This window comes from Onychomys torridus, chromosome 1 (assembly GCF_903995425.1).
Source record: "Onychomys torridus chromosome 1, mOncTor1.1, whole genome shotgun sequence".
In the NCBI taxonomy this organism is placed as follows: Eukaryota; Metazoa; Chordata; class Mammalia; order Rodentia; family Cricetidae; genus Onychomys; species Onychomys torridus.
This window is the reverse complement of record NC_050443.1, coordinates 111,534,991-111,558,116: the sequence shown is the minus strand read 5'-3', so window position 1 is coordinate 111,558,116 and position 23,126 is coordinate 111,534,991. Positions and strand designations below refer to the sequence as shown.

General features: G+C 45.0%; 1 protein-coding gene across 1 annotated transcript in view; it reads left to right on the top strand.

The window, feature by feature from the left end:
• Dhx32 (DEAH-box helicase 32 (putative)) overlaps nt 1-23,126 on the top strand; it is a 59,071-nt gene that overhangs the window by 25,339 nt on the left and 10,606 nt on the right. The window contains exons 3-7 of the mRNA XM_036196707.1: nt 3,655-3,848; nt 9,579-9,951; nt 14,883-15,128; nt 17,155-17,254; nt 17,347-17,505. Coding sequence (XP_036052600.1) covers nt 3,655-3,848; nt 9,579-9,951; nt 14,883-15,128; nt 17,155-17,254; nt 17,347-17,505 — 1,072 coding nt within the window. The remainder of the gene's footprint in view (nt 1-3,654; nt 3,849-9,578; nt 9,952-14,882; nt 15,129-17,154; nt 17,255-17,346; nt 17,506-23,126) is intronic.

Below are 23,126 nucleotides of genomic sequence, written 5' to 3'. Positions count from 1 at the left end.
TGCAGAGCAAGCGGGTTCCCTCCTCCACTGGGTGTTTTATCCAGCCTGTGGAAGGACCCTTCCCAGTTCCAAGGCTGTGACTTCCTGAGGTTCCTTTCAGTTGTGAAACCCTGGGACAACCCTCCCTGCCTTAGGATCCTGGCTTGATGTTCAGTGGCTATCAGGGGAGCCACGCCTCATGTCTGACCATCTTCCTGACTTTTTCTCCCTCCCTGCTTCATGCCTGATGCCCATGCCACTCTGAAGCTTCCCTCCTGCCTCCTGCCTTACTTGCTCCGGTGCTGTTCATGTTACTTATGCATTAACCCAGTGTTTGAGTGAGGAATCATGGAACATCTGCTGCTTTCCTGTGCAGACTGAGTTTGTTAGAGCTTCTGCTCTTGTCCTTGGTGCTAAGTGGCCCTCGGTTTACTCCTTATATGCTTATTCCCAGCCTGGCTCTTGTTCCTCTCTTCATTGTTATGAGGTCCTTTTACATCCCAGAGCCACCTGCCCGCCCCGCCCCTACACCCTCACCAGCCTGCGGGCGCTGAGAGAGGAGAGACTCATCTTCTTGGTCACCAGAGTCTCACAGTGTTCAATAAATATGTGTTAGCCCCACTGTGTGGCAGGTCCTTTCTTGAATATTAAGCCACAATTATGGATTTTCCAGTCTGCTAGGAGACAGAAGATTCAGGATGTTATTTTTATTCACCTTGCATAGGAATCCTGTTGGAGGTCTTGGCTGGGGGTCCTAGGTAGAAGACCCTGGCAAGAGAAAGCAGACTTGAAGGGATTGGCCGGGGTAAAATCATCTGCTGGGTGTGTTTGTTTTGCTTTGACAAAACTCGTGATGAAAGCAGCTGAAGGAGGGAAGGGCTAGCCCTGAGGTGCTGCTGGCGCTTGCCTTTGATCCCAGCAAGCAGGTGGATTTCTGTGAGTCTGAGGCCAGCCTGGTCTACAAAGCAAGTTCCAGAACAGCCAGGGCTGTTACACAGAGAAACTCTTGTCTCAAAAACACAAAACAGAACAAAAAAAGGGAAGGGTTTATTTGAGCTCACAGTTTAAGGGAACGGTCCATCCTGGCGGGGAAATGTGGCAGGAGCTTGAGGCACCTGGTCATACTGTGTCCATAGTTGGGGAGTAGAGAGAGATGGATGTCAGTTCATTTCTCCTTTTTCCCTCTTTTTAGTATACATGTGCAGCTATACAAACATTATGGAGGCCAGAAGTCAACATCAGATATCTCCCTTAATTACTCTACACCTTATTTTTTAAGAAAGAGTCTCTCAACGAACCTGGAGCTTGCTGATTCCAAGAGACCAGCCAGTGAGCCTCAGAAATCTATCTGCCTGTCTCTGCCTCCATAGCTGGGATTACAGAGGAGTGCTTTTTCACATCAGTGCTGGGCGTGAACTCAGGCTCATGCATACACAGCAAGCGTGTTATCCATGGAATCAAGTGCACCATGGACCTTCTCCCCCTTTTTTTTCTTTTTATGCAGTCTAGGTCCCCAGTTAGATGGTGGTATTCTACACACATTTAGGTCTCCCCTCCTCAGCTAAACCTGACAGCCATGCCTCTGGGTGATTCTGAATCCTATCAAGTTGTCCATGAAGGTTTTAACCATTACACTAAGGAAGGAAGGAAACAGATTTGATGTGAATTTCTGTTGAGGCCAGTGATTTTGAAACAACTCAAGATAAACTATTTAGGATTTTAGACATTTTAAATATTTCTGGAAGATACCAGAAATTGGTTTGCTTGGTTGATGAATATTAACTGATAACTGGGATAACTTGCTGATGATGACTGTGGATCTCTGCTCTCACAGCTCATGGTCTGGGGGTGTGGCACAGAGGGGATGAGGAGCCTGTGGCTCAGTGATGACAAGTATCCCCTCCACACACCCACATACACACCCCACCCTGGTCAGCATAGCAGGATCTAGTTTCCTTAGGGATAGCAGTGAGCCCTGGAGAAAATGAAAGGGACATTCTGACTTGGGGGAGGGGGAGTCAGCCTCTGTTCAACTCATTGTTTTATAGATAAGGAAACTAACACATAGGAAAACTGCCCTGTGTGAGACAGAGCACCAACCAGCCAGCCTGGGGTCCCTGAGTTCTAGGAAAACTGCCCTGTGTGAGACAGAGCACCAACCAGCCAGCCTGGGGTCCCTGAGTTCTAGGAAAACTGCCCTGTGTGAGACAGAGCACCAACCAGCCAGCCTGGTCCCTGAGTTCTAGGAAAACTGCCCTGTGTGAGACAGAGCCCCAACCAGCCAGCCTGGTTCCTCAGTGCAGCATCCTTAACGTAGAAGGATTGCTGCTATACAGTTAGTTAAAATTCCAGTGAAAATTAAAATCTAAGAATTCCATGATGAGTCTCTGTAGCAACCTCCAGATAATCTAAAAATGTTAATAGGCTTTTACTACCCAGACCAGTTTTAAAAACACCTTTGGACTGGTTTTTTTAATGCATGTACCAAAGCATAATTTATTAATAGCACCTTAAGGTTGTAGAGTACAAAATGAATTTGGTACCTTCTACTAGATAACTCTTGCACACATGAACTTGATTAAAACTCAGTTGATCCATAGCACATTTTATTTTTTAATTTTTAAATTTTATTTTTTATTGAATGTGTGTGTGTGTTGCTTTCATGCATGCCCGGTGCCCATGGAGGTCAGAAGAGGGCATGAGATTCCCTGGAACTGAAACCACAGACAGCTGTGAGCCACTGTAGAGATGCTGGGAATCGAACCCAGGTCCGCTGGAAGAGCAGCCAGTGTTTTTAACTACTGAACCATCTCTCCAGCCATAGGACACATTTAGATAAAAACAATTTTGAAAATAAAATGACTGAAGAGCCACTTTGCTTGAAATTGACTCTAAGCAAGCTGGTTGATTTTTAATTACATTCAGATAATAAATTGGCAGAACATTTTAGCTTTCATTAGTAGAACCATGTTAAGCAGGCTCATTTGGATATTGTTATGATTGCTTAAATTTAAATGTAAATGCTTTAATTCAGGGTTGCTATTTTTCATTTAAATGTTGTTTAATATTACACACCAGAAACTGTATTTTTGATGAGGGCTTCTTATTACCAGAAAAAAATAATTTGTGTCTGTATGAGTCTTTCACAATTGGCATAAGCTGGGGCTGGACAGTGCCCATCAAATAAGAGTACCTGCTGCACTTGGCAGAGGACCTGGGTTCTGTTCCCAGCATCATCTGTAACCCGGGTTCTCAGAGATCCGGCGCCCTCTTCTGGCCTCTGTAGGCAGTGCATGCATGTGGTACACATACATGAGCAAAATACTCATACACATAAAACAAATAAACCTCTAAAAAATTTTAAGAGGCATAGGTTTAGACCATTTTTTTAAATGTCCTAAACTTGCTTTTTAAAATCAGGGAGTTAAAGCTTCATGGTTTTTGATTTCCTGGTAACACCTGCATACTCATCATTTACTAGTAATTAGAGTATACAGTATTGATCGCTCACAGCTTCACTAAGTAAGGTTTAATACCATCCGCTGGTAATTAACCAGTAAAAGAAAAAGGTCTCAGAGCACATGAAGCCAGCTGTGAGAAGGAGCTGCTCCTCTGTGTTCTCAGTTTGTCTTTCCTAGCAGGGGCTGATCCTGTGTCATTTTTTCCCTGTCCAAGGTTCCTCAGTGGTGTGCTGAATATTGCCTTTCCATCCACTACCAGCACGGGGGCGTGATCTGCACACAGGTCCACAAGCAGACGGCGGTCCAGCTGGCCCTGCGGGTAGCCGATGAAATGGATGTTAACATTGGGCATGAAGTGGGCTATGTGATTCCTTTTGAAAACTGCTGCACCAGTGAGACAATCCTGAGGTTTGTACGTAGACGCTTCGTCTCGGCCTAGGTGCCTCTTTTCTGGGGTTCTGCAATCCTCAAAGAGTATTGTCCCTGCCATCTACATGGCAAGCACCCATGGTGTAATAACTGCCCTCTCCAGGCTGACACACACTGGTTGTTTTCCCTCCCTGTTGTCCTCACTTGTTCCTTGTCTAAGCTCCCATGATTGCAGTCCTCAGGGGCAGAATTACAACTTGTTAGTTTCACCCAGGACCTTCCATCTGGTACTTAGAGATTTGTGCCTCCTGGTGAGTCCATCACCATTGGCCTTATGCCAGCCACGTGACTCCCTGTGGCTCTGTGCGATACCTATGTTTCCACACTTCTACGCCTTATTTCCTGGCCTACCCATCGTGTACTTGGCCTGTCCATGACTCTTCTGGGGTTGGCCAGTTCTTTCTAGTCACTCAGGACTCATTGCAAAGGTCACCTGCACCAGGAAGCCTTCCCTGACCTTGTAGAGGTAGGCATTAGAGGCTCTGGGTGGGCTTCTGTGACACCCACCCTCAGCCTCCACATGGCCTTTGGGTTCTGTTTTTCTAGAAATACACTGAAGTCTTAGGGGTTCCAAGGAGCCTTCTCTGAGGCCGCAGTCATGTTTGTGTTGTGTTTAGCTTTCTTTAACTGGAGGCTTCCAAGGGCTTGATACAAAGTAGAAAAGAGAAATGCAAAAGGGAAAAAATGAAGGGGGGGAGGGGATTGGAAAAGTAACTGCTTAGAGCCAAGGCTTCTCTAGTGGTTTTATAGCAGCACCCTCGTAGACAATGACAGAGCCTGTGTCGATCCCACACTGCAAGGAGTGGCCAAAGCTGCTTGCATCCAGAGGTGACCACCCAGTGGGTTTCAGATGCCCAGGGCACTGTCTTCCTCTCTAGGCGCTCAAGAGATCAGAATATACTGGTCTCAGGGCCAGAATATCTCCGTATCCATGACCCATTCATGTGGCATGCTGGTGTGGCTCTCCTTCTGAGAGTGCTGCTGCAGAGTGACTGGGCAGGGATGGCATTCCTGCTGCACACTGCTAGCCCATGTCCAATACGCTTGTCCCATAGAGGATGTCCACTAACTTGATGGAGGAGGGAGTGCTGCTCTGGCCCAAACCCGGAGGCTGTTCAGAACGCCCACCCCTGTGACTCATTTGGTATCCACTCTCAAGCCATAGGGGATGTTGAGGCCAGGGACACCTTGACTTAAAGTTCTTGAGGCTATTTTACCTTTGTGGAAATCCACAGTGAATGAAGCCATTGAATGCATTTGTGTTTATAAATTACTCCCTATATACAGGGCACATACAAAAGGAAGGTGCCCCTTCCCTGTCTCTTAGGAACTCACAAACTAGTTGAGGACTGGTTAAACAGGATAAAAGAAACAACAAGAAGGATGAGGAGAGCTTAAGCTTAGCATTTCCATTCACCATTTTCGACTTAGAAAGGGGGTTGAGAAAGTTTCTCTATGTAGCCAAGGCTGGCCCAAAGCTTTTAGTCCCCCAACGCTTCTGCCCCCAAATCTAGGAACTAGATGTGTGTGCCACCATACTGCTTTTATTTTTCACTCTTTTTTAAAAAATTCATTTATTTTTGTTTTATGTGCATTAATGTTTTGCCATGGGTGTCAGGTCCCCTGGAACTGGAGTCACAGACCGTTTTGAGCTGCCATGTGTGTGCTGGGAATTGAACCTGGGTCCTCTGAAAGAGCAGCCAGTGCTCTTAACCCCTGAGCCATCTCTCCAGCCCCTTACTTTTTATTCTTTAAAGTGGCCTTTCGAATTGTCTGTTTTAACTGAATAATGGCTCCAGCTAAATTCTGTAGTCATTGTTTGTGTTTTTATATCTTTAATGTCATCCATACTTAGAAAGCCTTTAGAAAGGACTCTTAGATGTAACAGGTTTTAGGTTAATGAATATGGGATTATATTTTTAAATTATTGTTATTGAGAAAGTCACAAAAGCACATACAGTGGGATCTATTAACGTAAGAAAGGAGCGCAACATCTTTTTAAACATCTGTTGGTTTTCATGGGGTTATCTTAAGCACTGGATTCCATCAGGCAGAGCACGGTCTGAGATTCCTTGTTCACGTGTTAACTTTCTGAGTTGGAGCCCTGGGGCTTGCGGTAAGCCGTGGCTCGTGTGGATGGAATGTTCGCTGCCTCTGCTGGACTGCCTGTCCTTTCCTGTCTCCATGTTCACTGTGAGGCCTTGTTAGCAGGACAGGACACAGGGCTTTCCTTTCCATGACATTCCTCCTAAACCAGCAAGGTCTGAGCCTCGGGGAGCCCCGAAGATCAAAATGTCCCTGCCTAGGAGGCTAAGTAGCTTTACAGCCAGTGTCTCCCACTTTCTAGCCAGGACTCTGCATAGGTTCTCTCCCAGAGCTGTCTGTGTTGAGGTCTCCTTATCCATAAAACCAATGGCTGTTCAGAGGGGTGTTGTGAGGACTAAATGGCTGAATAGATAGAACTGAAACATAATGTGGATGGTGACTATTTTATGGTTATAATTAAATTTTTAATTGTATCTTTAGAATCATTACCGGTTTGTTTTCCTGGAGAGGTATGCCAACTATGATTTTGAGTGCCCTCAGACTGAATGGCAATCTAAACCACAGATGTTTCCTAACGATGTTGGGCCAGGGCTTTGCACATGGTGGGCAAGTGCTCTACCACTGAGCTGCTTTGCCAGCCCTTCAATCAGAAGCTTTAAAGTTAATTACTAGAAAATCTATATTACCTTTTATGTTTTCTTTGTAACACTACTGGGCATATCATAAATACCTGGTAAAGATAACTTTCCCTTCTTCTTTCATTCCTTCCTTCCTGTTCTTTTTTTTAATGCTCTAAAAAAATTAGTTCTTTAGCCTTTTTTTCTGGCCTTTCCTGACAGTAGACACCTAAATACTGCATACCTGAAAGCGCTTTCTTTGTGGCATGCCACAGTCTCCTGTGCAGCAGGCCTCCGGTGCAGCAGCTGTGGATCTTAAACCTCTGCTCTTTTCAGAACTGAAAAGTTCCCAGTTTTCATTAGGGTCAAACTCAGTACAAACCTTTCAGAAGGGACGAATATGAATACAACTTCTTAATTGGGTTTTCTTGACTTTCACAAGTCTTGGAAATTTAAGGTACAGACGGTGTTACATTACCTAGAACACTGACAGCATATCTATGTAGTTACCATGACAGCATTTTTAAAGCATTATTCACATGGAATCTTATTAATGTGAAAATGAGAAATGAATCTTGCCAAGCTTGGTGGTGCACACCTTTAATCCCAGAACTCAAGGGGCAGGGGCAGGTGGATCTCTGAGGTCAAGATAGTCCATATAGTGAGCTGTAGGCCAGCCAGGGCTACATAGTGAGGGAGAGGGAAAGAGAGGGATAGACAGAGAGAAACAGAGACAGAGACAGAGAGAGAGAGAGAGAGAGAGAGAGAGAGAGAGGCTGAAGCTTAGTGATTCCTTAAGTACTGAGTCATCATGCTGAGTCTAGCAGAGTTTTAAATAGGTCACCATCCTCTCCCTTTTTAATCAAGCCTGGATTTCTTTACATAGCTTGTATACCTCCTCCCTTTATGGGAGGCATGGCTTTGAGGAAACTGAGTGCTGACTCGGTTGAGTTTGCTGAAAAGGAACAAGAGTAGATCCGCAGCATGGAAGGAGCGGACATAAACACAGTCTGCTTGAAAACAGAGCCAAAGTAGCGTTGGTCATTGGGTCCTAATTAACCTCTGCAGAAGACGACTGGAAAGCTAAATTTTTGGATGCCTTTGTGGGCATCTTGCATAGAATACAATAATACTGTGCTCAGGAAAACTCCAGTCTTAGGTTAGATCATTTTCTCATGTAGGCACGATCCACAGTTTGTTACTGCTCATCAGGTGAGACCCGGGGTGAGTCTGTATGAACAGACAGGCAGAAAGTAAACCTTTGATGTTATAAACTGAGGGCAAGAACCAAATGTGAAGTCTTAGCCCTGACCCTGGAGGTGAGGAAGCAGTCTGTGGCATCAGGTGTGCTAGGCCATCTGGTCCAAATCTCAACCTGAGGTGGCTATGGCGGTGCACGCCTGTATGTGGTGGGAAGTTGGAGGCCAGCCTGGGCTATGTAGTGCCAGACAAACCATGGCTACACTGTGAGACCCTGTCTCAAAAAAACAACCAAAGCAAACAATCAAACCTTGAGCCCGACCCTAGCTTTGTGACCCTTGCTGGAGAACTTAAATTGTTGACCTGTTTTCTTCATTTATAAATGTGAGAGGCCATGTCTCCCCTCAGGATCTATTCTGAGGGCTAAATAAGAAACGTATGTGTTGGTCCAGGGTCCAAACACACTAGGAACCTGCCTCTCTTCTCTCTGTTTTCCCTTGAAAAGGTATTGAGCACTGTAGCTGGGTTTGGTGTGTCAGAGGGCCTCACTGCATCTCCTCACAACTGAAGGTTATCACAGTGAAAGCAGACAGCAGAGCAGCTCAGTGAAATGGAGGATGGGGCGGGGGTTCCTCAGAGGAAGCCACATGTGACCTTCAAGAGTCGTCCCTGTCCCTGCACCCTCAGGCTAAACACACTGCAGTTTCCCAGCAGTGGGCTGTGACATGTGTGAAGTTTCCTGGAACTCAACAGGGACTCAGTTGTCCAGTTGTAACTAGGGGCTGGCCAGTAAGCACCCTTTGCCCAGGATGTCCAAAGCTTGCAGACTCCTCAGAGGAAAGCACATGGTCACATGAGCCCTGTGCTGGTGCAGCTGCTCCTGTCAGGTTTGGGCAGAGTAGAAGCTCTCCCCAAACCTGAGCTTCTAAATGCCAGCCAGGAGCCAGCCTCACCAGCAGACCTATCAACGGCCTCAGTGTTACGTGCTGGTACAGGTGGAGAATCCATAAACCTGCCTTATTCAAGCAGTATTCTGTGTGCATATATAAACTGTGTCAGAATGAAATCTTTATGGTAGTGAATCACTACCAGATGGCTTTTAAATTTCTTTCTTAATTTTAAAAACATCTCAAGGGCTCCTGGAGGAAGGAGGCTGAGGCTGGAAGATTTTGAGTCCAGGATCTCAAACAAATAAACACAATTGCTAATACTGCCCACCCCATCAGGCATGCCGGCCAATTTGCACAGGTGCTCCAAACTGATGATTTCTGTGTAGATACTTCTGTTCTTTTGAGCAAAATTCCAAATCGTGTTGACACAGCCTCCTAGCAGCAACCCCACAATGATAGTCTTTATGTGGGCTGCTGAATCATGAGCCTGAGATTTCTCTTTGGAAAGTGTATGCTACTATCCAGAGTTCCACTAATGTCAGGAAGGGAGGTAACTGCCCAGTAAGGATGCTTAATGATAATACTGTTTGCTTTACAAAGTTGAAGGCAGACATTAAATGCCTTTGTTACCGTTTGTACCAGTGAGCTTGCAGAAGCAGGACACTCACTTCTGATGAACATTGGTCACACAGACCTCTGTGTATGTAGAGGCCTCTGACCAGGAGTTCCGGGATGATCCTTGACTCATCAAGCATGTACAAAGAACAGTTCAAATGGGTTTGTGTGGGTTGTGTGCTGTGGCCCTACAGATTCTGTCACCTCAAAGGGATATTGGCTCCAAGAAAAAGCCAGTGCCACAAAGAAGGGCAGGGCAGGGCAGGGCAGGGCAGGCGTGTGTATTCTAGGAGTCCTTTACAGGATTTTCAAGGGAATTCTCTAATACGTCTTCTTTGTAGGTACTGTACTGATGATATGCTGCAGAGAGAGATGATGTCCAATCCTTTCCTGGGTAACTATGGGGTCATCATCTTGGACGACGTCCAGGAGAGAAGCATGGCGACCGATGTGCTGCTCGGACTTCTTAAGGATGTGTTACTAGCAAGACCTGAGCTGAAGCTCATAATCAACTGCTCGCCGGTCCTCACCAGCAAACTCAGCTCCTACTACGGAAACGTGCCTCTCATAGAAGTGAAAAACAAGCACCCCGTGGAGGTCGTGTACCTCAGTGGGGCTCAGCAGGACCCCTTCGAGTCCATTTCACGCCTTATCTTTGAAATCCACCACTCGGGCGAGAAGGGTGACGTGGTCGTCTTCCTGGCCTGTGAACAAGTAAGTTAAGCGGTGTTCCGACCTAGCTGAGTGCTGTGGCGCAGCATTTCCTTTGGAAGCTTTTAATCGCCAACTCCCGGCTCCCATTGCACAGCTGCCATGTAAATATTCCCGCCACCACACCTCATTCTACAGAAAAGCTGCAGCACAGACAAGCTAAGCAAAACCAGTGCTGAAAGCCTTGCCAAATCTCTCAGTTCTGAGAAGGAATGGGGTGGCATGTCAGCCAGTCTTTCTCTGTCCTGCCAGCCAGCTCCCAGATAACCACAGAGACTTCTTATTAATTTGAAAAGCTCATCTGATAGCTTTCTAACTAGCTCTTATAACTTAAATTAACCCATTTCTATTAATTTACGTGCTGCCACTTGGCTCATGGCTTGTTACCTCATCTTCTACATGGAATGCTTCCTCTGTGTCTGGCTGGAGACTCTGTCATCTTCCCAGCATTCTCTCTGCCCCGAAAAATCCTGCCTCGCTATTGGCTGTTCAGCATCTTAGTAAACCAATCCAAGTGACATATCTCAGTGTACAAAAAGATTAGTCCACAACAGTGGCATCTTGAGTTCTGAGAAGCCGTCGCCCAGCTCCCTCCACCAGGGCCCGGCTTGATGGAAGTCTCTGGTACAGCTGCTCCACTCTGGACACAGGAGTGTTCCACACTCTGCTGCGTCCTCAGCATCACCTGAAGTAGACCATTCTTATAGACTAGCAGCCTGTTTACCCCAGCCTCTCTCAGTGTGAGGCAGGTGGGCAGTGTTTCTAGTGAGTAACAGGGACCACAAAGTCTTTGATACAGGTTGAACTACCAAGGGCTGAGCCTCTGCCCCCCAGGTGGGTCTTCCAGGGGATAGCTCGGAGATGTGACCTCAACTCTGGCTTAGAACTAAAGTAGCCCAGGGCAGTTCTTGAGACTTAAACTTTAATCTGTTTGCTTAGGGAGAGTAATTGGAGTCTCATCTGCATAAGGACATTTATCAGATGTTTGTGGAGATGATACACATTCTCCTGAATACTAATCTCCTATGATAGTGACTTATTCTATCCTCCTGCCCCAGTTGCATGATTTAGAATGTTTATGAAGGCCATTGGGGAAAAGTAATAAAATGATTAAGAGGCAGAGAGAGCCCAAGGAAGGGAACAACAGTAAACCTCAGGAATCTAAAACATTTGAGAGTTGAAACTGCCAGATGGAGTCAGAAAAAGGCATGGGCACCGACAGGATAAACAGTCATCTCTGAGGTTACAGTCAGAACTGTCAAACCAGACCAAGTGCAGGCCTGTATCCACCAGGCTGAAGCATGAGGTCAGAGAATCAGAAGGTGGAAGCCATCCTTGGCAGGCAGCTGTGTCTCAACAAAGGAAAAAAGGAAATCCTATATGAATGCTTTGGAAACTAAAGGTCATAACAGATTTGGGAGATAGGTTATCTTAGAGTACTTGATTCTTGTAAATGTAGTGCAACCTGTCTGTCAGTGACATGTGACCTTTAAACTGGTGAGCTGTAACATGGAAGATGGAGAGTAGCCTTCCTGTTGAGAAGCACCATCCATGACGCTGTCTACTGTGGAAGGGATGGCTGTGAAAGCTGCAGGGAGCCTTCACCCTCCTGGGCCTGGAGAGTGGGAGGCGCTGTTGCAGTGGCCTGGCCAGGGCTGGACTCCGTGTCCATGGACACAGCAGCTGCCCTGTCCTGGCTGCCCCCCTCTTGTCTCCAGTTCCGTCCTGAGCTCTCCAGGTCTGGGTCTCTCTCCTTCATTTCTCCCACCTTCCAAGCTGTACCCAGCTGTGGGTCTGTCTGCTGGGCATTCCTCTTCAGTGCTCTTTCCTTAAAATCCCTGCTCAGAGCTGTTGATTGTTACTCCCCCCCCTTGCTAACTCAAAACGCTCTTGATTTCTACCTGCAATTAAAAGCTGCTGTGGTCCTTCAGTACTACGTAAGACAAACGTAGGTGACCAGGAGCCATTTTTTAAGAAACTGAATTCAAATTGCGGACATTTCCACTAACAGCTTGGTTTTGTGAGTCAGTTGCACACTCTTGTTAAATGTGTTACTTATTCTGCTGACACAGCTCCACACCTGCTGTGAACTGATCCCCATAATACTCAGACCTCCCTGTGACTCATCTTTGACTGCTCCCAGACACCTTTAACCTAAAAACAAAATGTGAAATAAATTAAGTACAAAATACAAGTTGAGTTCATAGGATGTAGTCCAACCAGATCACTGTAAAGACCAGCAGACAGGTGTGCCAGGGTTGGAGTTTCCTGGGAAATGGTCTCCATGACTATAGGGCTTCTTGGGTCTCAGAGCCTAGGTAGATGTTTGATACTTCCTTTCATGGATGTTGTGGTCTCCATAGCTTTGCAGCTGGTCCCAGCGAAGTCCTGCAAACTATTAAGAACTGAGGGAATGAGCTGGATGTGCTGGAGCATGCCTTTAATCCCAGCACTTGAGGGACAGGGGAAGGATCTCCATGCCTGGTTCACATAGCAAGTTCTAGGGTAGCCAGGGCTAAAGCGAGAGACCCTGCCTAAAAAGAAAAAAAGTATTCAAGGAAATGAATGGACAGTAGACTTGAAGCACCAGATGCATATTTCAGGATTGCCTTTTGTAATTTTTGAAGATTATGGCCTCAAATACATATGTCAGCTGTGCTTGAGGAGTGGGAATTATACATAGCATCCATTTCTATTACCTCTGCCCTTTTCCTGCTAAATATTTCCTTTATTTCTCCTCCAGCAAAAAAATGGGTGTGCGTGCATGTGTGCGTGTGAGTGTGTATGTGTGTGTGTGTGCGCGCGCGCGCGCATACTCGCACATATATGTCTAAAATTCAACATAAAGAAATTAGCAACTAGAATCAGGCAGATTTCTGTATGTTCCAGATCAGCCAGTGACCCTGTCTCAAAAAGCAAAACAAAACAAAAAACAACTTAGTTACCAAAATTATTTTTTTCAACAATATTCTAAGAGGGAATAATTATTCACTGCTGTTTGAAGGCATATATTGGTAAGAAATTGCTCTTAAGTGGGCTTTCAGAGCTGAATTTCCTTTTCTGTGTTCTCTTTTGAGAGTTAGTGACATCTGCCTGAAGCTGGGTGGAATGTGGGCGTTCTCACTGAGGCTGTCCTAAGAAAATGTGTGCGGCCAGGCGGTGGTGCCGCATGCCTGTAATCCCAGCACTCAGGAGGCAGAGACAGGTGGATTTCTGTGAGTTTGAGGTTAGCCTGGTCTATAGAGCTAGTCCAGGATAGGCACCAAAACTACAGAGAAACCCTGTCTCGAAAAAACAAAAAAAAAAAAAAAAAAAGAAAGAAAGAAAGAAAGAAAGAAAGAAAGAAAGAAAGAAAATGTGTACAATAAATAAAGTGAGCGGTCTAGATCATTCATTTCTTGTTTAAGACACGGAACCAACAACCTCTTGATCATCCTGCCCCTCCCAAACATCCACAAGAAATAGTTTGCTCTTATTATTCCAGTTAACACATTTTTCATTATTTAGGATGTAAACATTTGTGCTGGTTGCTTAGTTTAAAAAGAAAAGATTTTGTCCTGGTAAGCCCTGTATGTGGTGGAGAGGGCAATGTGAAAATAGGCCTCCCGGGAGAAGCTCACCCCAGTTCCCAGAGCCTCTGATGCCTGACCCCTCTTTGAGGCAGATCTGTCCTCCAGACTCTTCCCTCCCCCTTGGTGCCTGGAACCACTCTACAAATGGTATAGAAAGGAAGGCACCTTGAGGCTAGAGAGAGGGAGAAGGGACTGGATCCTGAAAAACTGCAGAGGTCACAGGAAACAACTTTGAACTCTGATGACTCTGATAAGCTAGGCGAGCTTCCCATGTGCTGTCCCTTTACACTTTAAAAGACGAAATCTGGCCAGCGTGGGCATGAATCCTTTAATCTCAGCACATAGGAGGCAGAGGCAGGAGGATCTCTGTAAGTTCTAGGCCAGCCTGGTCTACAGAGTGCGTTCCAGGATAGCAGAGGCTACACAAAGGAACCCTGTCTTGAAAAAAGCAAACACACACACACACACACACACACACACACACACACACACACAAAGAAGATGGAAATTCCGAAGCTATAAAAGAATCAGATTAAGTAACATCTATTCTCAAAAATTAGCTGTGAGTTGAGAAATGTTCAAACTAAAATACTTTACCTTCAGGCACTCCCATTTACTTGTAAGTAATTTCATAGCAGGTGGTTTATATTCTTTCCCAACACATTTGATGTGTATTGGAACTGATCGTTCTAAACACGTGCAAATGCAAGGTGTTGGTGACTGCTTCCTGCCCATCTTAGGGCTTTTCCGCCACCACCTTGAACTACACATGGGTCAGATGATTTCTAAGGTGACCTAGGTGAGGATCCCAATAATGTTTGTGTATGCCCCTTTATGCTTTATTTTAGTTTTCTGAGGTGAAGTTTCACACTGTAGTCCACACTGGACTTGACCCACAGCAGTCCTACTGCATCAGCCCACTGAGCCGTGGGAATACAAGCATGAGCCCGCACACCTGGCTGGTACACTTTCCTTTATAGAAAATCTAGATGATGTTGACTAATGCTTAGTTCTGCTGGCTTGAGGAACAGTGAGCCCCCACCATGGATGTGAAGATAAAATTGATTTTTCTGCTCGTGTTCCTGTGTCTGAGAAATGGCATCAAGCTGGAAAAACGGTAGAGTGAAGGCATAGTGGCAAGTAGGACATTTCCTGAGGGAACCACTCTGAACTAAAAGCAATGAAATTGTGTAGAAATCACATTTAACTTGCCCAAAGAAAGATTATGTCTCTTTTCTTCATGTAAGGCAACAGCATAAGCGTTTCTTTCTCTGTGTGCATTATTACCTAAAACATTATTGAATTCTGGGATATTTCTGTACTGAAATATTATTCTTGTTTTTTTTTTTTTTTCCACTTTAGGATATTGAAAAAACCTATGAAATTGTGTGTCAGGAAGGTTCCAACTTAAACCCAGACCTGGGCGAGCTGGTGGTCATTCCTTTGTATCCCAAAGAGAAATGCAGCCTGTTCAGGCCAATGGATGAATCCGAGAAAAGATGCCAAGTCTATCAGCGAAGGGTGGTGCTGACCACCAGCTGCGGGGAGCCTCTGATCTGGAGCCACACGGTCAGATTTGTTATCGACACTGGTGTGGAAAGAAGACAGGTAAGTACTGTCCTAGGGTCTAGCGGTGGCCAGCCATCACCGGCACCCACTTGCTGGGTCCCTGCCACACCAGTGGCCAGAGAATGAGGGTGCACGGTGACCCAGGGCTTTTTTTATTTGGTCAGATGTGCACAGACTGGTTGCAGCCAGCAGTTGAAGCCTTGGCTGGATCTCATTAACATATTGGTAGTCTGGAAGCAAATTAATTGAGGTACAGAGCTTTTAGGAAAAGACCTATCGTTAGCATAAAGGTGTTGGTTCCTGTCTACGTGCCTGCCCAGCACCTTCCTCCCACCCTTCCTTCCCTTCTTCCCTTTAACTGGGTGTGAAACCCAGGGCCTCCCACGTGCTAGCCCAGCACCTCAACCCTTGTGTTTCAGGTAAACTGCTAGCACAGTACATTCATTGTTCAGCTTCTGAAGCATCTCTGGTACATCATGTCTGGTTATCTGTTTATCAGCATAGTTAGCATATTACTTCAGAGAAGTTAGTTTCAAGTGAATTGACTAACTTTTGCAAATACTGGATAATTGGACAAAGTTTTCTAAGTCTAAATTCTTTAGAAAATAAATTATTGCCAGGTGTGGTAGCAGTGGCGCGCGCCTTTAGTCCCAGCACTTGGGAGGCAGAGGCAGGCAGATCTCTGTGAGTTCGACGACAGCCTGGGCTGTTAAACAGAGAAACTCTGTCTCAAAGAAAACTAAAAAATAGAAAATAAAAAAAAATAAAAGCAAACAAATAAGAGCAAAAGAAAGAAAATAAATTATTAAAGCCAAGTGGTGGTGGTGGTGGTGGTGGTTCGTGCTTTTAATCCCAGCACTTGGGAGGCAGAGACAGGCAGATCTCTTTGAGTTTGAAGTCAGCCTGGTCTACAGAGTGAGTTCCAGAACATCTAGGGCTATACAGAGAAACCCTGTTTCAAACAAATCAAATAAATAAATAAAATAATTTAAAGATAAATAAATTATAAATGAAATAACCTCATACAAAATATTTTTGTCATTCCCTTTAAATAAAAAAAATGGAGATATGGGGGGCTGGAGAGATGGCTCAGAGGTTAAGAGCACTGACTGCTCTTCTAGAGGTCCCAAGTTCAATTCCCAGTAACCACATGGTGGCTCACAACCATCTGTAATGAGATCTGACACCCTCTTCTGTATACATAATAAATAAATAAATATTTTTTAAAAATGGAGATATGGTTTCTTAAACTCTAAAACCACTAGAACTAAAAAAAAGAAAAGAAAAGAAAAGAAAAGCTTTTGAGACAGAGAGAAAATTACCAGACTTTATTCCTTGAGGAAACTCTGCACTTCCTGAAAATGTCCTTGTTTCATTGTGACACCATGGTGTCCAGTGGTTATGAAGGTTCCCTTGAAATAAGTTGAAGGTAGTCTCTTTTGAGCCAGGGTCTTGCCATGTAGCCTGGCTGGCCTTGAACTTAAGATTCTCTGTCTCAGCCTCCGAGCACTAGAGTCTTAGTTGCACACTGCTACACCTGGCTCAAGTTGGTCTTTGGTTACTTCATCATTCCTAGAGGACAGGCTACCACTTGCCCTTTTAAGCCACACACCAGAATAAACCATTAGTTCTGTATGGCATTTGCAGCAGATATACTACCCAGAAAATCCCAGTATGTGCCATACAAGTGGGCCCATTGAGGTAACCGTCTGAACAAAACATCAAAGTATGACAGGTCTGCTGAGTGGAAACCCTTTCTTTCTTGTGGCATTTGGGGAAGGGTGTCCCCACACACTAGCATGAGGCCCTGGAACTGGCAGTTCAGTCCTGTGGCAGGTGATACTGAGGTCCCGTAGTTCCAGAGGTACCGTGGAAGCTAGCAGCTTTAGACCCCTTTGCCACGGCCCTTGCAGTTTCCATCTCATGGTGTGTGTATAGACACCAAACAAAGGAAAAGAGCCTGACAGCTTCTCTTTGGTGGCATGCTGCAGGGCTGTCACCTTGGAGAGAGGCAGGTGACCGCACCTGAGTGTCCCGGAGCTAACATGCTGTGTTTCTGTTAAAGGTATACAACCCCCGAATCAGAGCCAACTCCCTCGTCCTGCAGCCCATCAGCCAAAGCCAAGCAGAGACCCGCAAGCAGCTGCTTGGGTCTTCTCCCTCAGGTAGTGTGGGAGGCACAATAGCCAGCCGCGTGAAGTTCTTCAGGGATGAATGTCACAGCAACACTGAAGCCATTTCCCTTGTCTTCTTCCAGGAAAACTTTTCTGTCTGTACACTGAAGAATTTGCCTCCAAAGACATGAGGCCGCTTAAGCCCGCAGAAATGCAGGAAGCCAACCTGACCAGCATGGTGCTCTTCATGAAAAGGGTGGACATCGCGGGTTTGGGCCGCTGCGACTTCATGAACAGGCCAGGTAGCTTCACACTCAGGTTTTCTTCTCAATCCTGCCACTTCTTCCTTCCGTGGCACCCGGGAGCACGTGGCACCTGTCAGAGTAAGCCAGTGCCAGTCAGCACGGGGTTTGGTCAGTGCTGATACCTTCTCACCATCACAGGTAGAAATTCTCTGAAGAAAACCTAAAGGCACAAAAACCGGGTGTGTGGGTCTGTGGGTCTGTGGGGGTGTGTGGTGTGCGGTAAGGGCTGTCCCAGCTAAGGTTACTTTGGTTGTGCTGAAACACCATGATCAAAAGCAAGGTGGGTGGCTTACACTTCCAGACTGCTGCTCATCGCTGGAGGAAGTCAGGACAGGAACTCAAACAGGGCAGGAACCTGGAGGCAGGAGCTGAGGCCAAGGCCATAAGGGGTGCTGCTTGCTGGTTTGCTCAGCCTGCTTTCTTATAGAGCCCAAGACTACCAGCCCAAGGATGGTACCCCAATGGGCTAGACCCTCTCACGTCAATCACTAATTACGAAAATGCCTTACTGGCCAGGCTAAAATCCAATCTTGTGGAGGCATTTTCTCAATTCAGGGTCCCTCCTCTCAGGTAACTCTAGCTTGTGTCAAGTTGGCGTAAGACCAGCCAGCACAAGGGCCAAAGCTCAGCATCTGGTATTTTCCTATATTACTCTTTGCCTTCATTTTTGAGACAGGGTCTGTCATTGAAGTGAGACTCACTGAGTGGCTAAACCAGCTGGCCAGTGAGCAAGTCCCTGGGATTCTCGTAGCTCTGCCTCTCCTACCAAGTCCTGAGGCTGTAGATGTGCACCATGAGCCTGGCTGTTTATGTGGTTGCTGGGGATCTAAATTCAGGTTCTCATTCTTGTGCAGCAAACATTTTACCCATTGAGCCTTTTTCCCGGCCCAGAGAATATCTTATCTCTTGGACAGTGGAGTCAGAAGGACTGGCAAGAGCAGCAGAAATAGGGAGTATAACGAGAAATCCACAGAGTCTGTTTAAAGGGCAATGGACTTACTAAGGGGAAAAACTCACTGTACAGAACAGAATTGATATACATTCTGGAACACTGTCCTGGCTGCCTGGATCAGTCCCTCATCCAAGTCCCATGATGGAGTGAAGAGGGAGAGATGCCTATGTGAATCTCAGGTCCTAAGTGTCCATGAGGTCACGCCCCAGGGGCATACTTCAAGGTTATAAGGCAGGTGGAGCAGTTACCTGCTGCATCTCTAGGGAAAGTGCTTCAAGAACAGCTATGCACTACATCTCCCCTTTTGTCTAAATCAGAAAATTCTAACGTAATACAAGACTATATACAATAGGAATGATTATCAAGTATTGTCCAGGGGAGGAGAAAAGTAATAACCTAAACAAAAGTAGAACTATAACCAGCAAGAAAAACATCAAATAAGAGATACATACTAAGATCCAGAGATGTTCAAAACATAGGTAAATGGCATGTTACAGAGATTACTCCAATAGCTGTCTATCCTGAAGAATCTGAATCTAGTACTTAATATGTTCTGGCTAAGATAAGATATGAGAAGATTGTAACTGTAACTGTCTAGTCTTCGACTCTATCAAAGACCTGAGAAGGAACATAATATTACCTGAGAAAATGGAAAATGCAAAATTCTTGCGAGAGTAGACAGAGACAGCTGGCAGCCTGGACAGTCACCTAAAGTTTCTCAGCACTGTTGGGGCATCCAATTTGGCTAGAGGCCTAGAATATCTGACAGACCATTTTCAGAAGCAGCAATTTTGAAAGACCATCTTACCCTGTCTTGGCAAGGTTCAGTAGTCGCTTTTCCCTGTGTCCTGCTTGTCCAGAAAGGACAGTATTCATGCTGTCAACAGTTGAGGCAAGGGCAGTTCTTTGCCCAGCAGGCCATTTTATGCCAAGAAGAAAACAGCTTCCAAAAGGAGTGTCTTAGCCCAACATTCTCTCGGGATCAGATCAGTGCTGCCAGAAACAATCGTGTCTCATATCAACAGAAATCTAAGCTAATAATACATTTAAATGCCATATTCTCTAGGTCTATGAAGTGTTTGAAGATTACCTATCCATCCAACCTATGTTTCTGTAAATCTGGAAAACCTAACTAACATATAAATATTACAAGTATGGGTGACTGTTAGCCTGTAATTCTTATCATCCTAAATAACTTAAAGACTAAGGCTTCACATTATAGAAACAGTCTATAAACAGATGTACAATAATGGAACAGTGACCTCAAATTGTGATAATACACAAAATATCTTAAACAGAGGTAGAAATGTATAATGTAATATGCAATATCACAACAATATCCTTAATATGTATCAATATACAAAATATTGTGAACAGAGGTAGAACACACATATAATATTTCAAATATAATTTTACATTTGTATCAATATACAAAATATTTCATACAGGAGTAGGATTTTTTTTTTTTTTTTTTTTTTTTTTTTTTTTTTTTTTTTTTTTTTTTGGTTTTTCGAGACAGGGTTTCTCTGTATAGCTTTGCGCCTTTCCTGGATCTCGCTCTGTAGACCAGGCTGGCCTTGAACTCACAGAGATCCACCTGCCTCTGCCTCCCGAGTGCTGGGATTAAAGGCGTGTGCCACCACCGCCGGGCAGGAGTAGGAACTTTTATAATACGACAAATGTAGTTTTTTATTTGTATCAATATACAAATTATCTTAAAAAGGAATATAAAAGTAGTTTATGGGGTTGGGGATTTAGCTCAGTGGTAGAGCGCTTGCCTAGCAAGTGCAAGGCTCTGTGTTCAATCCTCAGCTCCACAAAAAAAAAAAAAAAAAATAGTAGTTTACATTTGTATCAATATACAAGAATCCATATCAGTGCAAGTTATCTAAGGCTGATATTTTACTAGATCAGTTTACTAGTCTATACAATAATCTACCTTAATATCCTATACCTATCCATTCCCCTTTTCCTTTTCTTAAGGAAAATACTGAGTCTAGATTCTATTGTTCCTCCCACCTGCAACCCTATAACCATTTATCCATAACCCTGGGAAAATGAAACCTTTGAGAGAGGAGCATCATTTTCTTGTAATTGCTTCCTACTGTTGCGAAAGCGACGGTATCCCTGTGGGGTTCTATAAGAAAGCTCAGATAGTTAGGTCTCAACAGGACTAGCTGTAGAGTCTATAGCCAGTCTCAGAGTAATGGATAAAGTTGTCTGAGATTCTGGCTAGAAGTGTAGTATGGTGGACCACCTCTTCTTGGAACTGCCCTTGGAAAGTTTTCAGTCCAAAGCTGATCAATGAGTAATGTTCTTAGGTACAATGGCATCATTCTGGATCAAGTAGAGTCATGGTTGTTTGGGCCCATCTTCCTTCTGGAGACTTCAGAGATTGCTATTGGGAAGATTTATTTTTCACTGTGGAAGACTTAAACATTATTAGTATCAAAATGTAAAGTTTGGATTTATGCTGAGTAGAGAAAGGTTCCCAGAAAGCAAGGACAAACATGGAAAGAAATAGAATCTTGACAATAATGGTTCCTAGATTATTGGTTTTCTTCTGTCTCACACCAGTTGACTCTTCCGATATGAGACAGAATCTCTTAATTTTTCTTTTAGCAATATGCTTGGGTTTAGAGAAGGAGAGAGCCACATTCCAACTCCAAAGCCAGCTTGATTTATAATTGAATCGGGACCACAACTATTCTAGAGGTAAAAAGATACTGATGTTAGGCAGTAAGAAATTACCTGTAAAGTATACTGGTACCAAGAGGTCCTTCCTTTCTGCTGTAGACTCTAGGTGTCCAAGGCCTTATGATTTCTGGAAGATGAATATTTCCATTATCTTGTAAAGACAAAAAGCAGAACCCTACCCCGACCCTTGTTTGTTGAGTTTCTCTTCTATATTATCAGGAATAAATTCAGGGAGGGACAGTAGAGCACTGGTGTGTAAGGACAACATGAATAGAAGGTAATAGATACATTCCTGAAGTGGCTTAGTGTCCTCCTCATTAATTAATTATTATATAATTACATAATTAGCTCCTGGAGAAAGTCCACTCAGATTTCACTCCTTTGCAATTAGGGCAAATATACAAGAGAGGTAAGTTTCCTAATCTGATCAGTTTCCTCCAGGGCTCTACCCAGTCTACTGGCCCTGGAGTTCTTTTTGTCCCCAGAGCTACTGAAATGCTAAGGGAAAGGCCAGTGAAGCACAGGCCATGCAGCTGCTACCTGAGTGACAGCTACCGTGCCCAAAGCAGATTGGTGTTACATGCTCAAAAGGAAACCAGCTTGTGGCTTTCTCTGTACCCTCGGTTGCCTTATCCTCTGTGTGGCAGACTGAGGTTAAATCCCTCTAGTGTCTGGGAGGTGGTGGCAGCTGCACATGTCTTAACCCTTTTTTCTTTCTTTTTGGTTTTTCAAGACAATGTTTCTCTGTATAACCCTGGCTGTCCTGGAACTTGCTTTGTAGACCAGGCTGACTTTGAACTCACTCTGTAGACCAGGTTGGCCTCAAAATCAGAGAATAACCTGCTTCTGCCTCCAGAGTGCTAGGATTAAAGGCGAGCACCACCACCATTTGGCTAAGCCCAGCTGAGCTATACGTGTCAACAAGCAGCTGGTGAGGAAGGTCTGCCAGCAGCGACTGTCTGCGTATCATGTGTTTAAACACCAACCTGTTCTCTGAAGGCTCAGTCGTTTATATGTGTTTACTGGTGTGTTAAATCGTTTGTGACAATAGCCCAGTGACTAGATGCTATTATTTGCTCCACTTTACAGATAAGAAACAGAGTCACTAGACACAAGGCAACTCACAAAAATGGGGCCAGTGGTGTCTGCCCTGACAGTGGCTGGTGTCTCACAGTCCTACCTTTTCCTACTGAAAGTCCCATTTTCCCTCTCTCCCTGGTGCTCTTTGTCAGTGCTCCTTGCCAAGCATGGGCAGCAGGTGCCTATAAATAATGAGTCGAGGAGCATGGCCAGGGGGCTTCCCCGTTTCCCCACCCATCATGCTCCTGAAGCTGATGGGGACCTAGCCCCATGGCCAGGGTAGACACTCAGCTGTCAGAGCAGGGTCCTGCTTCTCCAACCTGCTTTGTTCTGTGACTTGAAGCTTACTTAGCTCCCGCAAATGTCTGGATCATCGTATAAAGGTCTCCAACTTAGGAAGTATTGGTTGCTCTTAGTTTTTGCTTATATCTTTGTGAAAATAACTTATTTCTTCTACACTTTTGGCCAGTGGTTAAGATTTCCCATCATGCTTACCCTAGAAGTAAGTGGCAATCTGCCTGTGATGTCTGTGTCCTTTGTTACATTTTGTGAGACAGAGAGGTCAGAAGAGGCCATCAAGGTAGAAGAAGTGTTTAAAGTGGGAGCTGCATAACCCAGGCTTGCCAGTGTGCTGTCCTTCACCTTGCCCTGGCCCTGAGGATGACATCTAGGGGTGAGAGTACCATCGCCTTCCTTCTTCCCACCTGAAGGCCTCTGAACTTGAGATGGGCTGGCTTTTGCCACAGATGGATCTGCTACAGGAGCCCTCCCAGAAGTGCTCTTCCACAGTGTTGGGGTTTTTTTCTTATCCTTTTATTGTTTTTGCATTTTGGTGTTGCTAGAGATTGAAGCAAGAGCCCCAGCATGCTCCGAGAGTGTCGTACCACTG